General features: G+C 42.5%; 3 protein-coding genes across 24 annotated transcripts in view; 1 reads left to right on the top strand and 2 right to left on the bottom strand.

Annotated features, from left to right (window-relative positions):
• Window positions 1-2,298, bottom strand: part of jakmip3 (Janus kinase and microtubule interacting protein 3) — a 33,745-nt gene extending 31,447 nt beyond the window's left edge. For 17 of the 22 annotated variants that reach the window (XM_048232878.1, XM_048232889.1, XM_048232886.1 and 14 more), the window contains exon 1: window positions 1,499-1,954. The gene's annotated coding sequence lies outside the window, so the exon portion shown is untranslated. Of the gene's footprint in view, window positions 1-1,498; window positions 1,963-1,989; window positions 2,134-2,185 lie in introns of those variants that run through there. The other 5 variants (XM_048232884.1, XM_048232882.1, XM_048232880.1 and 2 more) reach the window with 5 other exon arrangements.
• A 1,679-nt stretch (window positions 2,299-3,977) lies between these two features.
• bnip3 (BCL2 interacting protein 3) lies at window positions 3,978-9,255 on the top strand. The gene is made up of 6 exons (XM_048233744.1): window positions 3,978-4,305; window positions 5,230-5,410; window positions 5,591-5,669; window positions 6,470-6,576; window positions 6,854-7,003; window positions 7,844-9,255. The coding sequence occupies exons 1-6, from the start codon at window positions 4,263-4,265 to the stop codon at window positions 7,887-7,889; spliced, it is 606 nt and encodes a 201-aa protein (XP_048089701.1). The 5' UTR covers window positions 3,978-4,262; the 3' UTR covers window positions 7,890-9,255.
• Window positions 9,256-10,526: 1,271 nt separating this feature from the next.
• Window positions 10,527-21,536, bottom strand: ppp2r2d (protein phosphatase 2, regulatory subunit B, delta). Its single transcript, XM_048233554.1, has 10 exons — window positions 21,341-21,536; window positions 21,011-21,085; window positions 15,608-15,705; window positions 14,685-14,850; window positions 14,144-14,256; window positions 13,866-14,043; window positions 13,459-13,623; window positions 12,562-12,731; window positions 11,959-12,050; window positions 10,527-11,748 (listed from the first exon to the last, which is right to left on the bottom strand). The coding sequence occupies exons 1-10, from the start codon at window positions 21,345-21,347 to the stop codon at window positions 11,469-11,471; spliced, it is 1,344 nt and encodes a 447-aa protein (XP_048089511.1). The 5' UTR covers window positions 21,348-21,536; the 3' UTR covers window positions 10,527-11,468.
• Between the last annotated feature and the right edge of the window lie 282 nt (window positions 21,537-21,818).

Below are 21,818 nucleotides of genomic sequence, written 5' to 3'. Positions count from 1 at the left end.
TGCCGTGAGTGTGCGTGGTGCTCTTCTGTGTGAAGATGCATTGCCTCCCCTAAGACTACATTGCCTTAGGTGATCATGTCTCATCTCCTCTGTCAGTGCTTCTCTTCAAAGAAATGATGGATATTCTAAGGCGATCGGTAGATTTGCTTGGTTATGGAGCCTTTAGATTTGGGGCTTTTGTCAAAAAAAGGTATGTCTTAGCTACAATTGTCCTTTTGGCGTCTATAGGCTATGGGATGGAATTGCTAATATGTGCTGCACACATAATTGTTATGTGAAAGGTCTGTTTTTTAAATGGAATATTAGGACTAAATTTGTGGACATGAAGCTTTAAAGCTTATTTTTGGGTTCAACTATTACTCAGCAACAAGCTTAAGATAAGCACTCGTTAAGGTCATCTTGAAATGAATCAGATTTTGTAGGATTTACATAATGACAACATATTTAAAGTGAAGATTAAACTAAACCAACAAAGTGAAAACACTGTGACATGTCATCGTCCTTATTAGTGATTGTTCTTCAGACCCATGTGTTTTAGAGCACATAAGAGCAAGTGCACTGATATGTGGGAAACATACATTCTATAATGGCCACATGCTCACATAGTGTGTAGACCCTGCCATCAATATAGTCTCAACCAAAACCTTACAACAGAATGGATTTTTAATCTGTTCCAGTAAAAGCTTGCCTCCTGGGAAGATTTCATAAAGACTCAACTCAACCTCCTCCAGTAAGCTGAAGATATTTGTTCTTGGATATAAACCCTGTTCTGCAGCTGTGTAGAGACAGAGAAGAGTCCTGTGTTGAACCGGTTGAACTCATCTTTTTGATGAGCCCCTGAGGAACTTTTAGCACAGTCTAGTCTAATCATAAATATTTTATAGGAACTATACATTAAGACAAGTGGAGTCTAATTATATCAGCAATGCCAATGTACACATTCAAAGTTCAAAGTTATCATGTCTTGTACCTATGCAGGCCTGATTATAGGTTCAGTGTAAAGAAGTATTCACTTGAAATATTGCTTGGAAGAGCTAAAACATATTACATTTTTACATATTTCAGTAACAGCAGAGTAACAGCTATTAGCATTCAACAGAATATTATTTAAAAGCATTCTTGCTGCAATGTATACTCTATCAGTATTCTTAATCAACAGTAACATGGACCATGCTAGGTTATTACACCAGTATTGCCAGTTTGTGCAACCTAAGCAGTCTGTCAGATATAGACATAATCCTGCTTAGATACCCAGAGACATGCAGACACACATACACACATGCACACACTGACACAAATACACACAGCAACCAATGCTAGCCTAGTGCAGACTATGGTTGGATGCATCGCTTATTTAGAGCATGGCAGTTTCATTGAGTTATCAAGATCCATACATACAGAGAGAATGAGAGGGAGAGAGAAAGAGAGAGCTTATGTGTGAGGGAGAGAGAGAAGAGAGAGAGAGAAGAGAGAGAGAGAGAAAGCGAGGGAGACTAACCTTAAAAGCATGATCCTAGATGGCGAGGGGATTGCTGACTGCTGGCTCTAGCCGGGGAGTTGCTCCAGCGATGTCGGGAGAAGCATTTTCTGCGAGCTGTGGCACATGCTCTGAAAGGAGAAGGGAAGTGTTCTCATGCCTGCTCCACAGACCGCCACTTCCCCACACGCCACTCTCATCACTCACATTGCACGGGTGGCAGGAAAAAATAACCACACAGAGAGGGGGATGAGGAGGAGGAGGAGGAGGAAGAGGAGGAGGAAGAGGACGAAGAGAAACACGGCAAGCTGCTCGCAAAACCTGCTCTGAAATCCCTGGAAACAAAATAAACAGGGCTAGGGTAATGATTCATCCAAAATAGAGAGAACACACACAAGCACACACATAGATGCACAGAGTGGATGTTAAAGCCAGAGTGGAAGGTGGGGATAGAGGGGGCAGGTTCTCCGGAGCATTTTAAAACCATGCAGCGAGCAGGATTGTGCGCTTACCGTGAACACACCCCCCTCCCTGCAGAAGTGAAGAATCAAGCCGGCAAGGGAGAGGGAGAGAGGAAGGAGGAGGAGGAGGAGGAGGAGGAGGAGGAGGTGGGGAGTGTGTCGTGGCGCGCACACATTCACACAGCACAAACACATATGCAGTCATACACACACACACACACACATGCACCCACATGTACACACTCACATAGGCACACGCGGATACTAGGCTGCACTGTGAGAGCTGGCTAAGGAGGATAGGGATGGGGGCTGGGATGAACTGACGACTTGAATCATTTTCCCTCTCTCTCTCTCTCTCTCTCTCTCTCTCTCTCATACAGAGGGCGGATGGGTGGTACAGTCCACTGCCAGCCTCCACCAGCTGGCGCTAGGCCACTGCGGAGACTCTGCAGCGCAGCCGGGCCAACACATGTAATCACGTCATCACCACCAGGGGATCCACCCTGCATCAGCACCATAACCAAACACACTCACACACACAAACAACAACACAAACACAAACACACAGGAACACAGACACAGCCACGTACTATACAAACAAGAAAAGACCTGTTAAATATATTAGCCTTACACTGATTTTGAAACATCCCCAGGCATTTAGCAAAGTGCACAATGCAGTATTTTTTATGAGACGTCATCCTCCTACGGGTGTGGCCAGTCACTGAACGCGGACCAGGGATGCCGAACGTCCTCAGAACCAGGATGTTTGCATCACCATGGGAAAACTCTCCTTACTCCTTAGGAGGGCGATAGAGAGTCATATTCACACATGGCTACAATATTATGAAAATAACATAAAACACAAGTTGTTACCATGTCATTCATTTATCACCTAATATCATTCTTGTCTACCAAATATAATATACTATTTATATTTAATTGACTGAAATATTGAATGTATCAAAAAATTGCAGGAAAATAATGACAAAATATCAAGGCAAGGCTATATGTACAATTGCCTAAAAATAAAGATTAATGCGAGTGCACATGACCAAAGGAATCTGACTGAACCACAGGCAGCATTGCAGAGACATTTCTCTCTTAAGCTTTTGTTGTTGTTGTTGCTGTTGTTGTGATCCTCTGTGTGGAACTGGAAACCTCACAGGAGGTGAAGGTCATGGGATTGTGCTCTCAGGTCGCCAGTGACCAGTCAAACAGACAAATACAGGTGATGGAGGAGATGAGAGGAGCGGGAGGGGTAGATGGAATCTCTCACTGATGCAGACTTAATTAGCAGGTCTTAGAAAGCATTTGGTAGTGTGTGATATCTGCAATGAATCAGTTAACATGCCCACATCCTTTCATCTAATGAATACGAATTTGTATAGAAAAACATTGAATGTCTATATAGTAGGCTACACTTTAAAAGGGAATATTCTCAGGAAATGCCAAATCCCTGGTACTTTTATTGATAAATATTAGCATGAGCTGTAACACTATACTGAACAAAACTACACCTCCTGTCTAGCATTTGCACTTTAGCTGTTTACTTGTTTACCTGTTTACTTTTTACTTCTGCACTGTTTACCTGTTTAAATTGACTGCACTGCACTGTTTACATTTACTCCTGCACTGTTTCATCATTGCCCTTGCACTGCTAACACCCAAAACTGCACTATATATATATATATATATATATATATATATATATATATATAACCTGCCCATAAACCTGTGCAATATATTACATGTATATTATTTATATAAAATGTCTACTGATACTCTCTGTACATAACCCTCTATATTCCTTGAATGTCTCCTTGGAGATCAATAAGTATCTATCTATCTAATCTAATCTGATCTAATATAATGTTCTAATGTAAACAAATACATTCATACTGTAATTATTTTTATCATAATATGCATCACACCATAGTGTCCTATTTCCTGAATGGATATGTCTTCCTATCTGGCGTGCGCTTCTGCATGACACCCCCTTATTTGGACCAGTCATATCAAACGCTCTATAGGACAGCTGCTTGGTACGTCACTATTTATGAGCCAGATTTTTTCAAAGGCTAGTCGAACAAGAGTAACATAACGTTCTACTTGTGTCGTGTGAAAAGCCATGCTTCCTGCGTGATTAAGACACGAATTTATTTTGTCTGACATCGAAACAGAGTAGGCTACAAATCGCAATAATAGACTGAACTTGTCACATGTTTATGATAAATTCTCGTAGGATCACAGAATTCCTGGCTTCAAATAATCGATTCTAAACTAAACCAGTTGGTCAGAGGAACAGGGAACATTGTTGCCAAAATATGACGACAGAGAAACAAAATATCCCTGATGAAAATTTACAAGGTAAGTGAAAGGGTGTCACGAACTAACGTTACCTTCTCTTGGAAATGTAAACATGACTGCTTACAGATACAGTATTGGCGATAGGCTTTGTCAGCGAAATTGACATGCACTCAGTGTTGAGCATATTGAAATAGCAGGCTACTTTCGACATTTCATAACGCCTATATAATATATGTATTATGGTAGGCTATACGTTATAACAAGGTGAAAAGCGTGTGAAATGTGTCGTCTTTGTTTGACAAGGTGGCGCACGTGACTGTTCGCCTTGGTCACTAACTGGAATATAGGCTATATAGACTATTTTCATAGCAATGTAACATTAACAATGTAATATTATACATATAGGCCATGGACTGCTGACACGGAACTGTCGTCTGTCTTATTATGTAGGCTAAGGCCTGTGTAACAATACAGCCTGAAGAAGAAGAATATCAGGCTAGCTTGCAGCTTGTCAACAAAGCAGTTGCGCCATCACTGTCACTGTGTGGTAGCCTACATAGCAGGGCACATGCTGTTGTAAAACTATCTTGTTTGTTGATTAGTTTGGAGCGTCACCTGTCCCGTTGTTGTGTTCGTTCAACAGATCATTGCTCAATGCAGTTATGATAAGATACAGGCTTAAAAAAAGAATCCCACTTTCTCTTCAAATAGTCTGTTCCCGTGACGTAAGCAGCGGGAGGGGGCTGCGTTCCTCCTCTGCTGATTGGATGATTGCTGTGAGGGCCAGAGAGGGAGAGAGAGAAAAAATCCTGGTGTTGTGGTAGATGCAGGAAGCTGGCCTGATGCTATTTATAGAGCAGCACAGTCATGTGTTTCATAATGGCTACTTCATTTGTGCTGTGCTGTGCCATTAATCATGCCCGGACATGTCAATAGGTGATACTGACACTTATGACAATATTGTCCCTATATCCCAAATGTAAGGCTCCTGGGTGGAGCTTCACTTCAATAATGGCGGCAGTGCAACCCCCCCAGCCCCGAGTGGAGGGGAAGAACAGCAGCTTCCTGGCCCTGCTGCTGCCAGTGGGGACATGGAGAAAATGCTGCTGGAGGCTCAGCACGAGTCGGGCAGGAGCAGCTCCAGGGGAAGCCTACCCTGTGACAGGTGCCTGCCTTCATGTCAAAAGCACTTCCTTTCATCAGTGTCTTACAAAACAGTAGATCAGTTTAGGCGTGGTCTCTTCACTTTTATAGAGATGACAGGTGTATTTTTTTTTTGTGTGTCAGGAATTTGTGACTAACCCCAAGAACATACCTTTTTGACGTTTACATTTCACTTTTCCAGTCCTCCAAGGTCACAGACACCTTTGCACTTGCGCAGGGGTTCCGATGTGAACAGCTCTGGAGGCAAAAATAGCTCACAGGTTTGTTTCTGTCATCTTCATACCAACATCATACAGTATAATTGCACTGACTGATTTTACCCATTTTCTAAATTTCTAATGATTTTAACCATTATCTAAAAAATATCTGTCTAAAACCATTGACACTTAATCATCTTTGGGAGTGTTCCAGGATATAAATGGCCTGATATAGTTTTATATTAGTCACCATTGTAATCCAATGGGTAACATGTTTTGAATAGCAAAAGGAAATGTTGCAGGAACCATCAAATTGATAGAGACCTCTAACAGAGTAGAAGATACCACAACACCCAGAAACACTATGGGTCCTAACTGGGCAAAGTGCAAATTCACTCAAAGTGTTCAATACATGAACTAAAACTAGCGAGCTGACCAAATAATGTTTGTGCCTGTCATGGTATTAAATTAGCAAATAGAGTGTGCCTCATTATCAAATTAGCTTGAGTTAGACTTTAGACTGCACTTTGTCTACCATTTAAATTAGGGCCTATGAATGCCCTACCTATGATAATAATGCTGTCTTTTCTGCTGGTAGATGAACAGCATTTTGGATTTGACCTTTTATAAATTGGCACTTGACACATCCAAAACAGCAATTTCAACTAGTCACATCTTATTTAAATGTCATCCACTGTGGCTTTTTCCTTTGTCTTTGAACAATGCTGGTGTGTAGGGTTTCTAATGTAGAAGGTGTGTGCTATGCTGGTGTGTAGGGTTTCTAATGTAGAAGGTGTATGCTATGCAGTCTGACCAGGCCGACACATTACTGACCTCTTCATGGAGTCCCATTTTCATTTCAGTCTGAGGAGGACTTCCTTGAAAGACGGCGAGAGGTGGAGAACCTTATGAAGAAAAACGCAGACTGGATCTGGGACTGGTCAAGTCGACCAGAAAACATTCCGCCTAAGTTAGTGCAGGAGAACATCTTAACATTGAAATCTTGTTTAAAAATAGATGAAAAGGGTAATGTTGAAGTGTCGCTGAGTGAACCAGTTTGTTGGATGTAAAGTTTCTTTCGTAACTAAGTTTCTGAGTTTTGTAACATTGCCGCTCTAACCGTTTACAAGTGTGGGGATTGCAGCTCTAACCATAACCATGGGGATTTATCTTTTCTTCTCTTCTGCTTTTTCTTTCATCATTTTTAGCATCATGTAAAGACAACTTGCTTTTTTTGTTGAACTCAGGGAGTTCTTGCTGAAGCACCCAAAGCGCTCATCTGCCCTCAGCATAAGGAACACCAGCATGATGAAGAAAGGGGGCATATTCTCTGCAGAATTCCTGAAGGTGTTTCTCCCTTCGCTGTTGGTCTCACACATTCTCGCTATAGGCTTGGGGTGAGTTGAGATGTTAGGAGATTTTTGACCTAGACTGTGTTATATGCCCTCTAAATTGATTATGTGTTTCCAATTCAGTGGTGTGTCTCTGATCATGATAGAAGTGAGATGTCTGTTCACATCTGAACACCTCTCCTGTAGAGTCAACATTTTCATCACATATACTTTTTTTTATGATTACACATCATTCATATCTATATATTTCAATGCCTGGGTTGATCTCTGTGCACACAGTTGTATATTTTTATGAGAGGAACCATCCATAAACCATGGGAATATTCTTGGCCTCTGAAACTCCATTGTGTCTCAAGAGGCTGTATGTGAGTCTTGCTTATCTGATGTGTGTGGTCTATTCAAACATCCATTGTAGTCAGATCAAAGAAGAGATCGTGACCTGCATTTAAAAAAAGTCTGGGATCTGGCCTCTGCTTTGCCCCTCTGATGCTTCATGATGAGCTGAATTCTAAAATTGATCTCATGTCAGCATTGCTATTCTGAGGCGCAGCGTTGAGTCGGCCCACAGTTAGCGGTGCTATTTCTGACCCCCACATACTGTACGGCTTTATCTACGTGCCTGAATGCACACACGACTGCTGTGCGAGGGGGTGACATAACCTTAGCGCAAAATCAGTGAGTTCACCCAGCTTTACGGGCATGTCAGTGGAAGAAAGTGCACGCTGTGCAGACATTTTTCTTGCTTTCCGTCAGATGGCTCCTCTGGTCTAAGCCAGATAGCCTGAAGACCTTGAGAGGGAAAAAAATGACTGCCTTGACTGGGCGATTGGTTTACTGCTGTTTCCTTTCAATCTCTGTCTTTCTATCTCTTTCCTCTCTCTCAAGGGTGTATATTGGAAGACGGCTCACAACTCCTACCAGCACCTTCTGAAGCAGACAAAATCAGGAACCTATCCATGGCTGCTGTCCTTACCACCCACCCGCTCACTCACTCGCTACCACCACCACCGCTCCGCTCCTTAGCACCGATCAATGCTTTTGTAGATGCAGATAGCGTGTCATGTGACCTGCCCTCCCTCCTCCCCCGCCCCTCGGGGGCCTGCCGGGGCTGCCTGTGTGTCCCTTCCTCCCTCATCTCCCCTGTGAATTCACCTAGCTTGCCTCTGCTGGTTCCCATAACTGCTTAAAAGAAATCTCCCAGAATTCCATTATGCACAAAAAGGGTTTCTGTTGAAGTGCTCGGGGAGAACATATCAGGATGCAGTGTAGATTTTTAGAGCAGAGACAAACATTAGGCTATGCTTCAATCATAACACATGGTCTTGTTCTTACACACAAATATAGGCATCAGGCTTAGCTTGACTGATTAAAAGTGTTATCAAAAGCTGACATAATAATATCCATTAAGGGAACAGCATGGTGGACATGGTGATGGATCTGAAAATCACAGTGACAGCGGAAGTGTTGTTACCATGACTGGATATAGAATGTGCTGATGCAAAAAGGTGGTTACATGGTGATGTACAGGTAACATACGTTGAGAATAATATATATATCAGATCCAAAAATTCCACATGATGGTAGATAGAAGTGAGAAATCATAAGCAACAAAGTCTCACAAACATCACTGAATCATATCACCTCTCTAAAGAATAGGCATGATGAATAATTCAAAGATGGTTCTATTTATATGGATCTGCTCAGGGCTTCATGATGGTTTGTCACATTGTGGATTGTATTTAGTCATCTAGCGTTCAATTGTGACATATACCCCTTAATCAAATCGTAAATAGAGTTGATGAATAAAACTGATTGCCTGAATCAAGACCATTTCTTCCATTGGCAGGTAAATGGTACTACAAATTCAGATTGTTTATTTAGGGATAACCCTCTGTGTAGTGTGTTTGAGTTAAAACTGGTTGGTATTTCAAGAGATAGTTACACTATTTGAAATTCAAAAAATCTACCAGTAATGTACTTCTATTTATGCATCGGAGCAAGGAAGGTTGGTTGCCTTTTTTTTGTTTGGGAAACATATACTTGATTGCCTTACTCTACTGTTCACGACCATTTCTTTGCAATCAGTGATAAAAAGGCATCAGATTACAGGTATTATTATGACTGTTAAATGTACAAGAGAATCCAAAGGGAACTTGCCTTGAGGACTGTGGCATTTTGTGCGTGTTTTGTTGCGCCTGTCGTGATGCTACTTGTGACAATTTCACAATGGTTTTGTATTGACTGCTAAATGTATAAAGTGCATACGAGTATGAATAAATTCACTTTGTCAATCATAACAAGATGACATTTCTTCCTCTTAGAGCCCAAGTCAGGGATATTCTAATCCATGGGCCGAGTCCAGATTCAATCCAATTAAACCTGACTTTAATTGAATTGAACCTGAATTTAATTGAAGGGTGCCCTAAATATTGTGAACTGCTTGAGTGCTCCAACTTCAAAATGGTTGTGTGAGTGACTTGGCAACCAAGATAATGATGTTCTCTTTTTACATTATTGGTTGAGAAACTGTATACCTTTAAAGAAATAATTCAGAAAAAGTAACTAGCAAGAAATGACCTAAATCAGGTAAACACAATTAAAATTTATTTAACTTTGGTCAAAAATAATCAAACAAGTGTATACACTTCCACAATGTTAGCATCATCATTATTTAACAAGGAACAAGGTCAATGAGAATACTTAATTCGACCCAAGAGTTCCCAAATTTAAGGAGCGTCACAACCAACTATACAACAACTTTGTACTTTTCAACCGTTATTTATTCCATCTCATTTTCTTTATGTGATCCAACACCAGTGTTAAGTGCTGCATGTTGAAACCCAAGCAGCACTTTTTTTTTCCTCTTTCTTTTGAATTGGTGTCATATAACGCTGATTCAACTTCTATAGGCCAGAAGGAATCAAGCGTTTTTTGTTTGAGAGGGAGGCACTCCGCATTGAGTAACTGGGCGTTTCACTCCCGGTCGCCCGGGGTTAGCGCAGACCATCCGATCTCGCCTGTAGGTGTCCATATACAGAGCCACGTTTAGCAGCAAATACGAGGACAAGCACAGAGAAAGAAACTTAATGCTGGGGATTACACAAGGACAGGAGGGGGGGTGATAGGGGTGAGAGTATGTGACAAGACCATATATTTGTTAGGGTTACACGTGTATGTTATGAATGTCCCCTTCCCCAATAACGGAGAGGTTTAAGGCTGCAATATCCCTTAAAAAAATACAAGTACTCTATGATCATCCTGGACTTAAAAAAAGGAAAAAACAAAAAAAGAATTCAGCGGGATCTAAGAGCGTTGACAGACAATACTGACACTTAAATCAGAGCTAATGATCTCGTTCCCAAAGTGCAACTGCAGCTTCAAGTAGTACATTACTGAGAATCGAGAATCTCTCCCTAGTGAAGAAAAAAAGAAGGAAAAAAAAAACATGCCTGAAGCAGCCTAGAGGTGTCAGCAGGGTGACGTTTCACATTTTCCACCGTCTCTCCCCATCTACAATGTACATAACATGCAAAACAAACAGAACAAAACAGAAAACCATACACACCAGTTCAGAATGTAAAAACGCGTCATCATAATTTTTGTTACTTTTATTAAGTGGTTGACACCAGACGGTGTAGTTATTTAGATACAGTCAGTGAGTAAATGTTACTATGCATGAGAAATGGAGAAGAGAGTAAAACATGAAACAAAAAAAATAATAAAAACAAACAGGAAAACAAAACAAAAAACAAACAAAACAAAAAAAAAATCAGACAAAAAAGGATCACAACATCAACTGTCCACTGACCATAATGGAGACCTGTTAAGTGCTTCAAAAGTCAACACCAAGGCCTGAGCGGTGGACCAGAGGAGGAATGTTAATAGGCATTAACAAACAAATGTCATTTCAGAGAGGCCCAGGCATACAGAGGAGAGACTACACATAACTTGAGGGGGAAGGGGGCAATTCCAAAATTTCTGTTGGCCGATTGTTTTTTAATATTTAAAAAAAGTAGGCTCAAACTCAAATAAATAGATTTAACTTTGGGACAGTTTTCTGCCTCTTCTTGAGTGCTCTCCGTGAAATGGGCTTCAACCCGTTTTGGGGTGGAGTGGGGCTGTCTTCTTGAGATCAATGAGACCAGAGTAGAGTGGGGTTGAGAGGAAGGTGGGAGAAGGTTCTGGATTTTGGGACCCCCAGAGAGAGAAAGGAAAGAAGAAAAGAAAGATAAAAAATAAGAAGGAAAGAAGGTAAGAAAGAAAGAAACAGGCGGTCTTTTTTAACTCCCTCGGCTACACATGAAAACAAGTGCATCAAATTCTTCATTAGGAGGACAACAAAGGCCATTGTTTCGTTTACAGATTTAACGACTAGGCTTAACTATGCAAAGTACAAGATTTGTGTCCTCAGGTCAGCGCCGGGGGGCGGGGCGTATTTGGAAGGGGATGGTAGGGCGATATTTTCTTTTCTGTTTTAATTTTCTTTCATATTTTTTATTCCACTCTTATTTTAGTTGATTTTGTCCTGGAATATATACAGGTTGTTGGTGGCGGCCACAGCGATGACGTTCTCCTTGGGGTGCCAAGCGGTGTGCAGGATCTTCTTATTGAAGTCCAGGCTGTCCACACTGATCTCGTCCTTCTTCCTCTTGCCGCCGGTGCACACCTTCCGGGGCTTCAGAATGGCACGTGGTTTACTGTTCTCCCGGGACGCCTCCAGCGTGATGTCTCTCCGGGTGTTCCTGTCGAACATCCTGAAGAAGTTGTTATAGGAGCCGGTCATGATGGCACTGCAGAGAGACGGGAAGAGACAGAGAGACAGAGAGAGAGAGAGAGAGAGAGAGAGAGAGGAGAGGGAAAAAAAAAAAAAAAAGGTCATTAAAATAAAAGTCTGCTTATATCTCCACATGATGCTGCCATTCAGTGAGTAGCAGTGTTTAGTATTCCACATACTCTAGTGCTGACATCAGCCATCTGTCACTTTGCAATGTGTTCCTCACCTGTCAGAACCATTCCAGCAGCACTCAAACTTGTCAAAGATGCAGTCATTCTCATACAGCGAGCACAGCTTGCTTCGGAGGTATTCGTGAACCTAAGGAGGTACAGCAGAGAAAGTATGGAGATGTCAAAGCCTCAGCCACAAGGAATGACTTGCTTCAGGTGACAGTGGAACCCAGAGGGTGTATAAGACATTACACACAAGGCCCGTACGAAACTAGAAAAAATGCAGCCTTTTAAGATATCTAACAGGGTCCGAATCAAAATTACTGCCTTATAAGATACCTTCGTTGCAGCATAGATGTATCCTTCATGCTGCCTTCAACGTCCAAAATTCTATTTTATTGTGAGCAATCGAACGTTACGTTATTCTTCTTTCTGATATCCTGACAACGGCGCTCTGTGTTGCTATCTTGCTAGGCTGTCCGAAACAAAGTTCGTAGCCGGTACCTTGATGCCTGCTACAGCAAGTGACTCGGTAGAGAGCTGAAGGCAGCGAGGCAGCAGACAGCTGCCTTCCATTTCGTACAGACCCACGGTGATGCGTGACTGAGAAGCTTAGAGTGAAGGCCGAGCAGCTGAAGCAGAGGTGAATGTTGGCGTACCTGGTACGTCTCCACTGGCCTGTTCTCCATGTTGAGGTCCCAAACTTTTACTGAGAGATAGTCTCGGGTCATCATGTAGCGTCCACTGTGACTGAACTTCACATCTGATATTGAGGAGATGATTTCCGAGAAGAAAGACCTGCTGCTTGGGTCCTCTGGCTCCTCAAAAACTGCACACAGACACGCACACACAAACAAACCAACCAAATGAAAAACACGGCAGGAAAATGACAAAAGAAATTGTATTTACTCAAAATAAGAGCACTCATGCTTGGATATACTGTATTTGTGTTGCGCAACTCTATGGTCCAGGCCCTTAGCAATAAAACAACAACCTTTATGGATCATACATCTCCTGTTGCAACACGCAGGTCAAGAGCTATCTTTCCCTGGCATTTGATAAGCCAGGCATTCAGTGGTTTTGACAACAACTGGTTCAGTAATCAAACTGATAATATGAGCTGGCATAGCACGGCACTGCACTGCCAAGCGAGACACGGCGACTGTTAGATCAATAGCCCTAGAATCTGCAGGCCATATCAACACTGCCAGTTATGCAGGCGCTCTTCTATGAGCGGTGTCTGAAGGAATGACAGATTTCTATCTCTTTCCCTGAAGCGGACGCCGAGCCAAAAGAGAGAGCTCTAGATTTAATTATGTAAGGGCTGGGATTACGCAACACCAAACTCAGCTTTGCTGACATAAAACAGAAGGAAAGTACTGAAAAAACAAACAAATTTGGAGTGTGGGGTCTGATGCTTTTGCCTATTTTCTCTCCATTGGCTTTTGTGCATTTTGTGACTCTGGGCTCAGTTGAGTCCCCAATGACTGAAAGACAGAAATGGGTAGACTGAATGTGTGTGTGTGTGTGTGTGTGTGGGGCGGAGAGCCACTTACATTTGCTATGTCTATCACAGAGGGCAGACGCACGCATGTCGCACAGGCGGATCGTGCCCTTGCTACTACTGTACACAAATACATTGCACTGGTGAGGGTGGCACTCGGCTGCAGTGATGACCTCCGTCAACTCCTCCATGTTGGCAGGCTTTATATCTACAATGTCTGAAGGGCAGACGGTCAAGGAACCAAATACAGACACAGAAAGAGAGAAAGCGCAGCAAGCAAACAGGGCAACATGATTTACTGTACAACAGAAAATAGACTGAAGACCTGACCCCAGGGTAGCAAGATATACATTTTACCAAAGTGATACAGTACAAGGCATGTTATATAAACACGGTGAAACCAAATGTAATCAAAATCCCATAGCAAGCTTCCAGAATATGCTGGTTGTGAAAGGATACTAAAACTTCTATCTGTGATTTCTAAGTGCCATAGATTTATTCTTAGGTCATCTGCAGAAAGGTACGTTTCATGATCGCTATTTACTGAAATGGAATTGATGTGATATGTGTGTGCGTTCGCAAATATTCTCCGCGGGCTCGCCTCCACCATGAGGTCCATGGGCATCAAGACTGGCACCTGTACCGCAACAGCACACACACATCACTCATCAACATCACCATCTGCATCAAGAATACGGAGTACAAAACACACAGTGGTGAAGAGGAGAGACGCCTACCCGTAGTGATGTGATTCTAAAAGGATCTCGCAGCCTCCCATCTTCATCTTTAAGGTTGTACCCCTCTGCTCTTTTGTCCCTTTCACTGATTTTCCATAACTTTATGGTTTTATCTGAAACAACAGACAAGCCATTTGGACTTCAAGAGGGATTCATATTTGGACCATTTTATACCATATAATGGTAGAAATCAACAGACAATAGGTGATCAGAAATAATGAGTTACAGTAGCGAATGTTGACTATGGCCCATTTACACTGAACAGTTAATAATGTAACAAATACTTGACAATTGCCAAAAATCCACATAATAAACAGGACAGCAAATCGTACGTTCAGTTTGAGGAAGTAAAACTTAATAGTCCAACATAATGGTCTTAAGACAGAAAAAAAACTTTTTGGGTGACTTTTTTGCAAGCAGTGAGTGTGGAGTAGAATATCAAATGGAAAATGACCCGTAGACAACCTTCCCTACCATCACCATCTGCACCTGTGAAGGAGGATGCTGTGCAGTGCTGGAGGTGGTGGCCTCGGTGACTCACCATTTGTAGAAAGCAGAAAGTGAGCAGCATTCTGTTGGGGCAGCCATCTGATTTTGTTGATTTTCTCCTCAATTTCTAAGCTTTTCAAATAGTCAAATTCTGGCTCATGACTCTGGAAAGTGCTGTACACGTTGTATTCGCCTCTGGAGAGTGGTCGATTTTTACTCTTGAGGTGAAGAAAAACAAATGCAGAATGAGCAATAACCTAAACAATTTTCAACATACATTCCATTTTAATCCAGCAATTTTACTCATCAATAACTCTCAAATGAATGTCAGTTTACAACATGCAGTCTGGAGGGCATCAACAACTTTCAACATCAACAACAATATCAACAACTGGCATGGTGGGCTTATTATACCTTGAATATGAGGTGGCTAACCTCAGCCCAAAGTCTCCAAAACTACAAAACAGAATCACAGCTTCATAAATGCTGTGAAACAAATAGCATGATTGGTAATACTAGGAGCTGGTGGATTCAGCCTTACTGTGACTGGCACAGATCTACAATCTTGATTATAGATCAATTTGGATAATGTCAAGGATAGTTAAATGTAATGGTGTTGAATTCTTTTGGGCTATGCTCCAGGGTTTAGCATAAGCAATAGCTTCCTGGTCCAAGGCAAGTAACAGAGCATGTTAGCCAAGTTGGTTGTCCAGTCACCACCACGAGTCAGCTCAGTTCCCATGTGATGCTAAGTGGTTAAAGCTAAGCATGTAAGGCTATTAAAATACAGAGGGAAGTCATTACAATGTAATAAATTAAGAGTTTTGTGTAAAAGTAACTTTTTCTGAACCAGTAAATATATCCAAGGAGCCAGCATAAATATCATGCACTGGCCCAAGGGTCCAGCGGGGGCAAATGTTACATTGGACACGTAGTAGTTGGACACGTGCATGTACTATTCCACAGCGTACTGACCTCCTGTTCCCGCTGAAATATGACAACTCTTCCCCCTTTGTCTCCTGTGGCTAATAGGTCACCCGAGTAGTTGAATTCAACTGTTGAGATAATGTCCGCTGCAAAACAGAATGGTTGGATGAGCGCCTGGTTAATAAAAGCATGACTCCACAAATGTAAATTATGGCTTATGTGAATACATAGCTCTTCATATATGGATGTGCTTGCATAAGTGGTTGTTCCCTCCATTGAGGGGAAACGTTATGATGGAATTTCTAAGTACACCACATTCCTCACCACTCTGTGGACGAGCTTCATGCTAATGCCTGAACTTGTAAGCAGGTGTTCTCTGACCTACATTAATGCAGAGGACTCTTTCTGTGAGGAAACATGGAAACAGTCGCCTTCTAAAAACAGATCACCTCCAACTGTTTGACCTGACCCTTTCATGGGAATCGCAAACACTTCCAATATCAAAGCAAAGGTGACTGCAAAATAACTATCCCCAACATGATTCACATAACTCCTTATTTTGAACTTATTTTAACACACACTTTCATGATCTAGGCCAAGAACGATCAACATTTGTGACAAAGTATGTCCATTACCAGTTGAGCAGCAGCAGAAGATCAAATGGACACTCACACTCTGTCTGTCTCTCTCTCTCACACACACACACACACACACACAGAAACACCTAAACCTTGCCTTATCATCAATCATATCCTCTGAGGACCAGCCAGAGGAGACACAAACAAGCATGACTCATCCTCCCTGAAACTGAGTCAATTAGTAGGATGGGCCTGCAAGTGCTCCCCTGCATGAGAGCCCCCAGGCCAGCTCTGGACACACCAATCCTTTGTGAGATATATTTAGCACACTTCTCACTAATCATCCTCTCATTGAAGAAGACAGAACACAAGAGTAGCCACTTAGACTGGGTGGTAAGTTGATACATATCTGGATCTGACAACTGTTTGTGAACACTGTTAAACTGAAAACGCTGACCTTTTCTAACGCTAATTACTTCACTAATTCTTATTCACCTCAGCATTACGACAGCATTTTAAATGTAGTCTCCCACAGCTGGTTCTTTTGAAAACATCTGACTGCAGAACATATGTAGTCTGCCTTCAGTAGCAACCAATACCGAAACTCTGGGCAGTGCGAGGCTTCACTTCACTTTGGGAATGCTGAACAACAAAAAACAGTCCCTAAAACCAGGGGACATGTTTAATGCACAAAACGTTAGCCCAAATAGAGTGGGTGCGTCTTCATGAATATCAACTGTAGTGGCAGCACATATGCTGGCCTTGACTGCAAAGGTACTGAGGTGCTTCAGAAATAGTAGCATTTAGAGCTCTTGCATGCCATGGACATAAAAAAGTGCTGCTTCTTTCATTCATTTCCAAAGTAAAACTACTGTACCTGTACACGGGCCTGAGAAAACTGGCATATTGACATTGTCTTTTTAATAGAGGGGAAAGGCCTCTTGCTTCATCTTGAACTATTAATCAATGTAAATCACGATAATGTTGGGGCTTTCTACAATAAATGTCATATATAGTTAATGTGTCAGGTTAGATGGTAGGCTATAATTCTCCATTACATGGCCATAATGTAACAACAAGCGTTAAGTCCGTCTGCATCCCCATCAGAATACAGCCTTTAGGAGTACGGGAGAGAGAGGTGCTGCGTTGCCATCATGCCGTCTATTGGTTTTATTGTGGGAACACAACAAATACGTCCCTTCACAACTCATCAGATGCTAGAGGAGGCGGCCAGCTAAAAAGAGCAACGAACAAGCCGTCAACTGACATACCACTTCAAATAGAACATGGCTGACCAGGCTAAGTTGCTGTTTTGTATTGGAGGTAGGCTTTTCAACTGATGTTTTCAGCCCATCCCAGCACCATACAGAGACTCAATGGCTCTGGTCTATCTAATATTGATTTCCTGCAGCCTACACATTACCAACAAAGTGCAAAAATGTGGTTTTCTGGATTTTGATTTTATTTTGTATTGCTGCTACTTCTAAATTAGAGTATAATCAGATCAGTTATCCACAAATGGCTTCTGTCAATGAGGGGATACCCAAATCATAACAAACCATTACAAACATATATGGACTATCTGCTATTGAGACAGAATAATAATAAACAATACTACTAATAATAAAAAGAATCATGCATGGTCTTTGTTAAACATACAATTAGCCCAAGTACAGTAACAACACACTACAGTAAGGCCATGTTTGTCTCAAACCCCTTGATCCATGCACACAATTGTAAAAAACAACTTTATTACATGAAAACTATCACTTGATTCATGCATTACAAAATGACCATTGAATAACAAACAAATACAGTGAACAAAAACAGTAAGGAGGCAAGGGATTCCCCCTCATTTTTAAAGGCTTCATAGATATAATCTTCAGGAAAACATGCCTGATAGTAGCGATGGCTACTGCAGGAGACCAGGACTTATGTCAGCCACAAGTGTCCCGCTGAAAGAGGTGAAATGCACAGTGCAGATCAATGGTGCAGAAAGTGAGAGATTAAGTGATGACTGTGCTGTATCGGACACTGCATTTCCAGAGGTTCCTACTCATTAACCACCACTAACGCCGTCCGTCACCTCAGCCCTGTCCGGAGCACTGAAAACAGGCTGGCTGAATAACAACCCGTTGTGGGGATGGGGGGCAGCCCACACCTTTTCAGCGCTAAAAAACAAAAGAGCTAATGTACATGGGTGCAGCAGGAGGAGCACGGTCCATTTAAGTGACTCTGCATAAACAGAGGCTGCCGTCTTATCTAAGATCAGCGCTCTTCGCTTTGTAACAGCCCATGCAGCTTACGGTGGGAGAACCGTAATAGCAAAAATCAATTGCACCCACCCTCCTCCGTATCTCCTGACAAATAACCACAATCAAAACAAACACATACTAAAAATGTATGCACTCACATACTTCATCAGTAAAGCTACACCCGATACTAAAGAAAAGAAAACACCAAAGTGTTTTCAGTGCCGCCACTACTCAGGAAAAAACACCAGCAAAAAAACAAAACCACAATACAGTACACCACAGCATTACGACATGGATGCAAGCTTACTAAGCGGAATCCTCCTCCTCCTCCTCCCTCTCCAGAAGGATGCGAGACGCACGTACCCATGCTGGCCCTCGGCGGGAGGCCATTATACCTTGCTTAAAGGCTGCGGCTGTCATCTGCTAGTGCTGCAGGCTGCCGGGGCAGATTTAAGAGCCAGGGAGGAGAGGCTGTGGCTGGGGCTGGGGCTGCGGCGTCTGCAGCTGCGGGGCGAAGCGGCGCGACAACAACGAGCAGCAGCCCTGAGCTGCGGCTTCCCTCATGTTGGAGAGGGAGAGGGGAGGGAGGGAGGGAGGGAGGGAGGGAGGGTGTGTGTGTGTGTGTGTGTGTGTGTGTGTGTGCATGCGTGTGTGCGTGCGTGCGTGGCTGGGTAGGTGGTGGGGCAGCAGGACCACTGAGTAAGACACCCACTTCTTTCTTTCTTTCTCTCTCTCTCTCTCTCTCTCTCTCTCTTCCTCTCCCTCTTCTGTGTGAGTGTGGCTGTTTCTCCTGTAGTGCCACATTTCACTGGCACTGCCAATGCTATTAATACTGCACTGGCACAGAGAGAGAGAGAGAGTGTGTGTGTGTGTGTGTGGGCAGGGGGGGACTGCCTGTGTGCTTACTGGTGGGGAGCAGCATCTGCTCCACTTCATCACAATCTCATCTGCATCCCAAACTCTCATAGCCAGCATCTAATCAAAACGATCGTCTCAACAAAATCGTGAACTCGGCTGCTACAACACAGCAATTCAATTCCACAAATGACAAAGTACAATGATCTCTTTATGCGGCACACTAACTTTGCTTGGCATCTCTTCAGCCATGCTGGAGTACATTACTGGGGCAGCTATCCAGGCAACGCTTAATAAATCTGTGTGGTATGGCTGAAGAGCTTATGTACCCATCGTTGTGTGACAAGCCCACTTATGTGCATCACTGCATCTGTTGAGTTGAAATGACATGGTGTTTGTTCATTTCCAACTATTACTGCTTCATACAGAACTTGAATTGATGCATTCCTTTAAGAACTTGGTACCCGTTTTCCAGAACTAAAACTATATGGAGTGCCCAAAGTGATATATGGTCATTTGAACGGTGTAAATTACAACAGTGCCATAGTTTCGGGCAGAAAATGACAGATGGACAAAACATTCCATATTTGAACGAATCAGAGTAGCTATTCAGCCACTGTCAATATGACATGACAGAGGGCATCTTAAATCAAGATCACACAAGTGATCACAAGTTATGATTAACCACATATTACATGTAACCATGACGTGTAAAGCACATAATGCCTTTCCTAGCAAACATCACCACTATACATTTAACATTGAAGACCTTGCTATTGAACACTCAAGAGGTACTAGTTCAAAATCCTGAAATGATTAGCAAAAGACATAGTGTACGCGATTAACAGTTATCTGTGTCCTTTCAGTGAACCATTTGCAGATGTGCAAACATATTGATGGGCAGACATTGGGTCGTGACATTTGTGATGCATCACGGCAGCTCAGACTACAGACAGCAGCTCAGGCACACAGCAGAACATATTGCATCAATCAAATGACTTGATTAATAACACTTCTCACCAACATAATCAGGGATCTGTTCTAGGATAAGGAGCGAAGATCCACCATGTTAGTGTCAGCAATCGCCAAACGTCAAAGAACAGCGAAGGGACAGCCACTTGCTCATGTTCTCTGGCACTCCGTTATGATGGCTGCACATCCAGCACCATCGCCACTCCACATCCGCACATATCCGATTCAGGAAGGGAGAACATTCATAGGCCCGTCAAGCTGTTCCGACAATGTAAATGATAACCACTCAAGCTTCACATAGCTTGCCAGCTATCAATTCTGAAATCTTGACGCATCCCATAGACATCATAAATTCCTAGTACCCAACTAGCTCAACGACTAATTGAAGGCAACTCACTAGCAAAGCTGAGATAAAACAAGACCCGCTGAACAAGTAAACGGGCTAGCTAGCTACCGCCGAGTATCTTAGGAAGATGTGATTAGCTATGAGCTAACGTTTACTTGCTAGCTAGCGACCAAGATTACGCTCCAGACCGTGGAGGAGATCTATGCAGTACCTGCTAGCCAATGAGTTAGCCAGCTAGCTGCTCCATGATGGCATTGGCAAAGCAAGTGGCATCGATAGCTAACATTAGCTAGCTAATAAACACAGACATGTTCATCAGTGCACCACAAGCATCAATAAACGTTTCAGTCGAGGCATCCCCTAAGGTAACGAAAGACTTGTGTAAAAGTCCTAAATGGAAAATATCGGACATGAAGCAAATAGCTCTTAATTAACGTCAACTTACCTTCCGCCACATCCTCGTCTATCGCTCCTTTCACTTGAGAGAAACACCACTGGAAATCGTTCCCTCCTCCGACACCTTGAAAGCAACACACGACTTAACTTTAAGACACGTTCAGTATAGACTTAACAGTGGATAAAACTCTTCAATGAACTTGCATCTATGCCAAACATGTTGGTTTATGGTCTCGTGAGCTTGAGGTTTGATATAATGTGGAGTCACTTTGCTAGCTAGCTAACTTGTTAGCTGCTAATGAACTTGCAGTGCTGGTAGGCCGCCCTGGTATGTGAGAAGACAGAACTGGGCCCCCGCCTACAAAGTTTGCAACCTTACCTGCCATTGCTTCGTTCTGCAGCAAAACTGGCGTCAATGGGGGTTATTCCGAACCTTATTATAGTAATTTCGTGAGGATTACAGGGTTACTGATACAGAAGAAAAGTGATTAGTCTAGAGAATCAGAGCAACCAGAATTGCCCGTGATTTTATTTCTTTTCAAGATGGCGCACATCGCCAGTCGACATGATACAGTGACGTCACTTAATAGACACTTTTCTAAAGGCTGCCTCTGCTCATTCTTCATTCTGTTCATTCCCAGGGTAGAGCGATGAAATCCCGCCTCCTTAGCGGACCTTTGCATTGGTCATGGTTTTAAACAGAATGATGTAAAACACAGCGATGTATATAATCCATAGCATTAACCTCTGTTTTTAATTTCTGACGTACTATTAAATGACAGTAGCCTAATGAACTTGACTTGAGCGCTTAGGAGAGACTATAGATGCTAAACTACATTTCCCGGCAGACTTTTCGC

This window comes from Alosa alosa, chromosome 22 (assembly GCF_017589495.1).
Source record: "Alosa alosa isolate M-15738 ecotype Scorff River chromosome 22, AALO_Geno_1.1, whole genome shotgun sequence".
Lineage (NCBI taxonomy): Eukaryota > Metazoa > Chordata > Actinopteri > Clupeiformes > Clupeidae > Alosa > Alosa alosa.
This window is presented reverse-complemented; position numbering and strand designations above follow the sequence as displayed.

Bases quoted from the DNA above. Each gene is read 5' to 3' on its own strand.
- bnip3 (XM_048233744.1), top strand. From the start codon at position 4,263: ATGACGACAGAGAAACAAAATATCCCTGATGAAAATTTACAAG. The intron at 5,670-6,469 runs GTTTGTTTCTGT...TTTTCATTTCAG, and splicing joins GAGGCAAAAATAGCTCACAG to TCTGAGGAGGACTTCCTTGA. The intron at 7,004-7,843 runs GTGAGTTGAGAT...CTCTCTCTCAAG, and splicing joins ATTCTCGCTATAGGCTTGGG to GGTGTATATTGGAAGACGGC.
- ppp2r2d (XM_048233554.1), bottom strand. The intron at 15,706-21,010 runs GTAAGTTGACGT...TCTGTTTTGCAG, and splicing joins AGACGAGGATGTGGCGGAAG to CGGACATTATCTCAACAGTT. The intron at 14,257-14,684 runs GTGAGTCACCGA...CTGTTGTTTCAG, and splicing joins CTTTCTGCTTTCTACAAATG to ATAAAACCATAAAGTTATGG.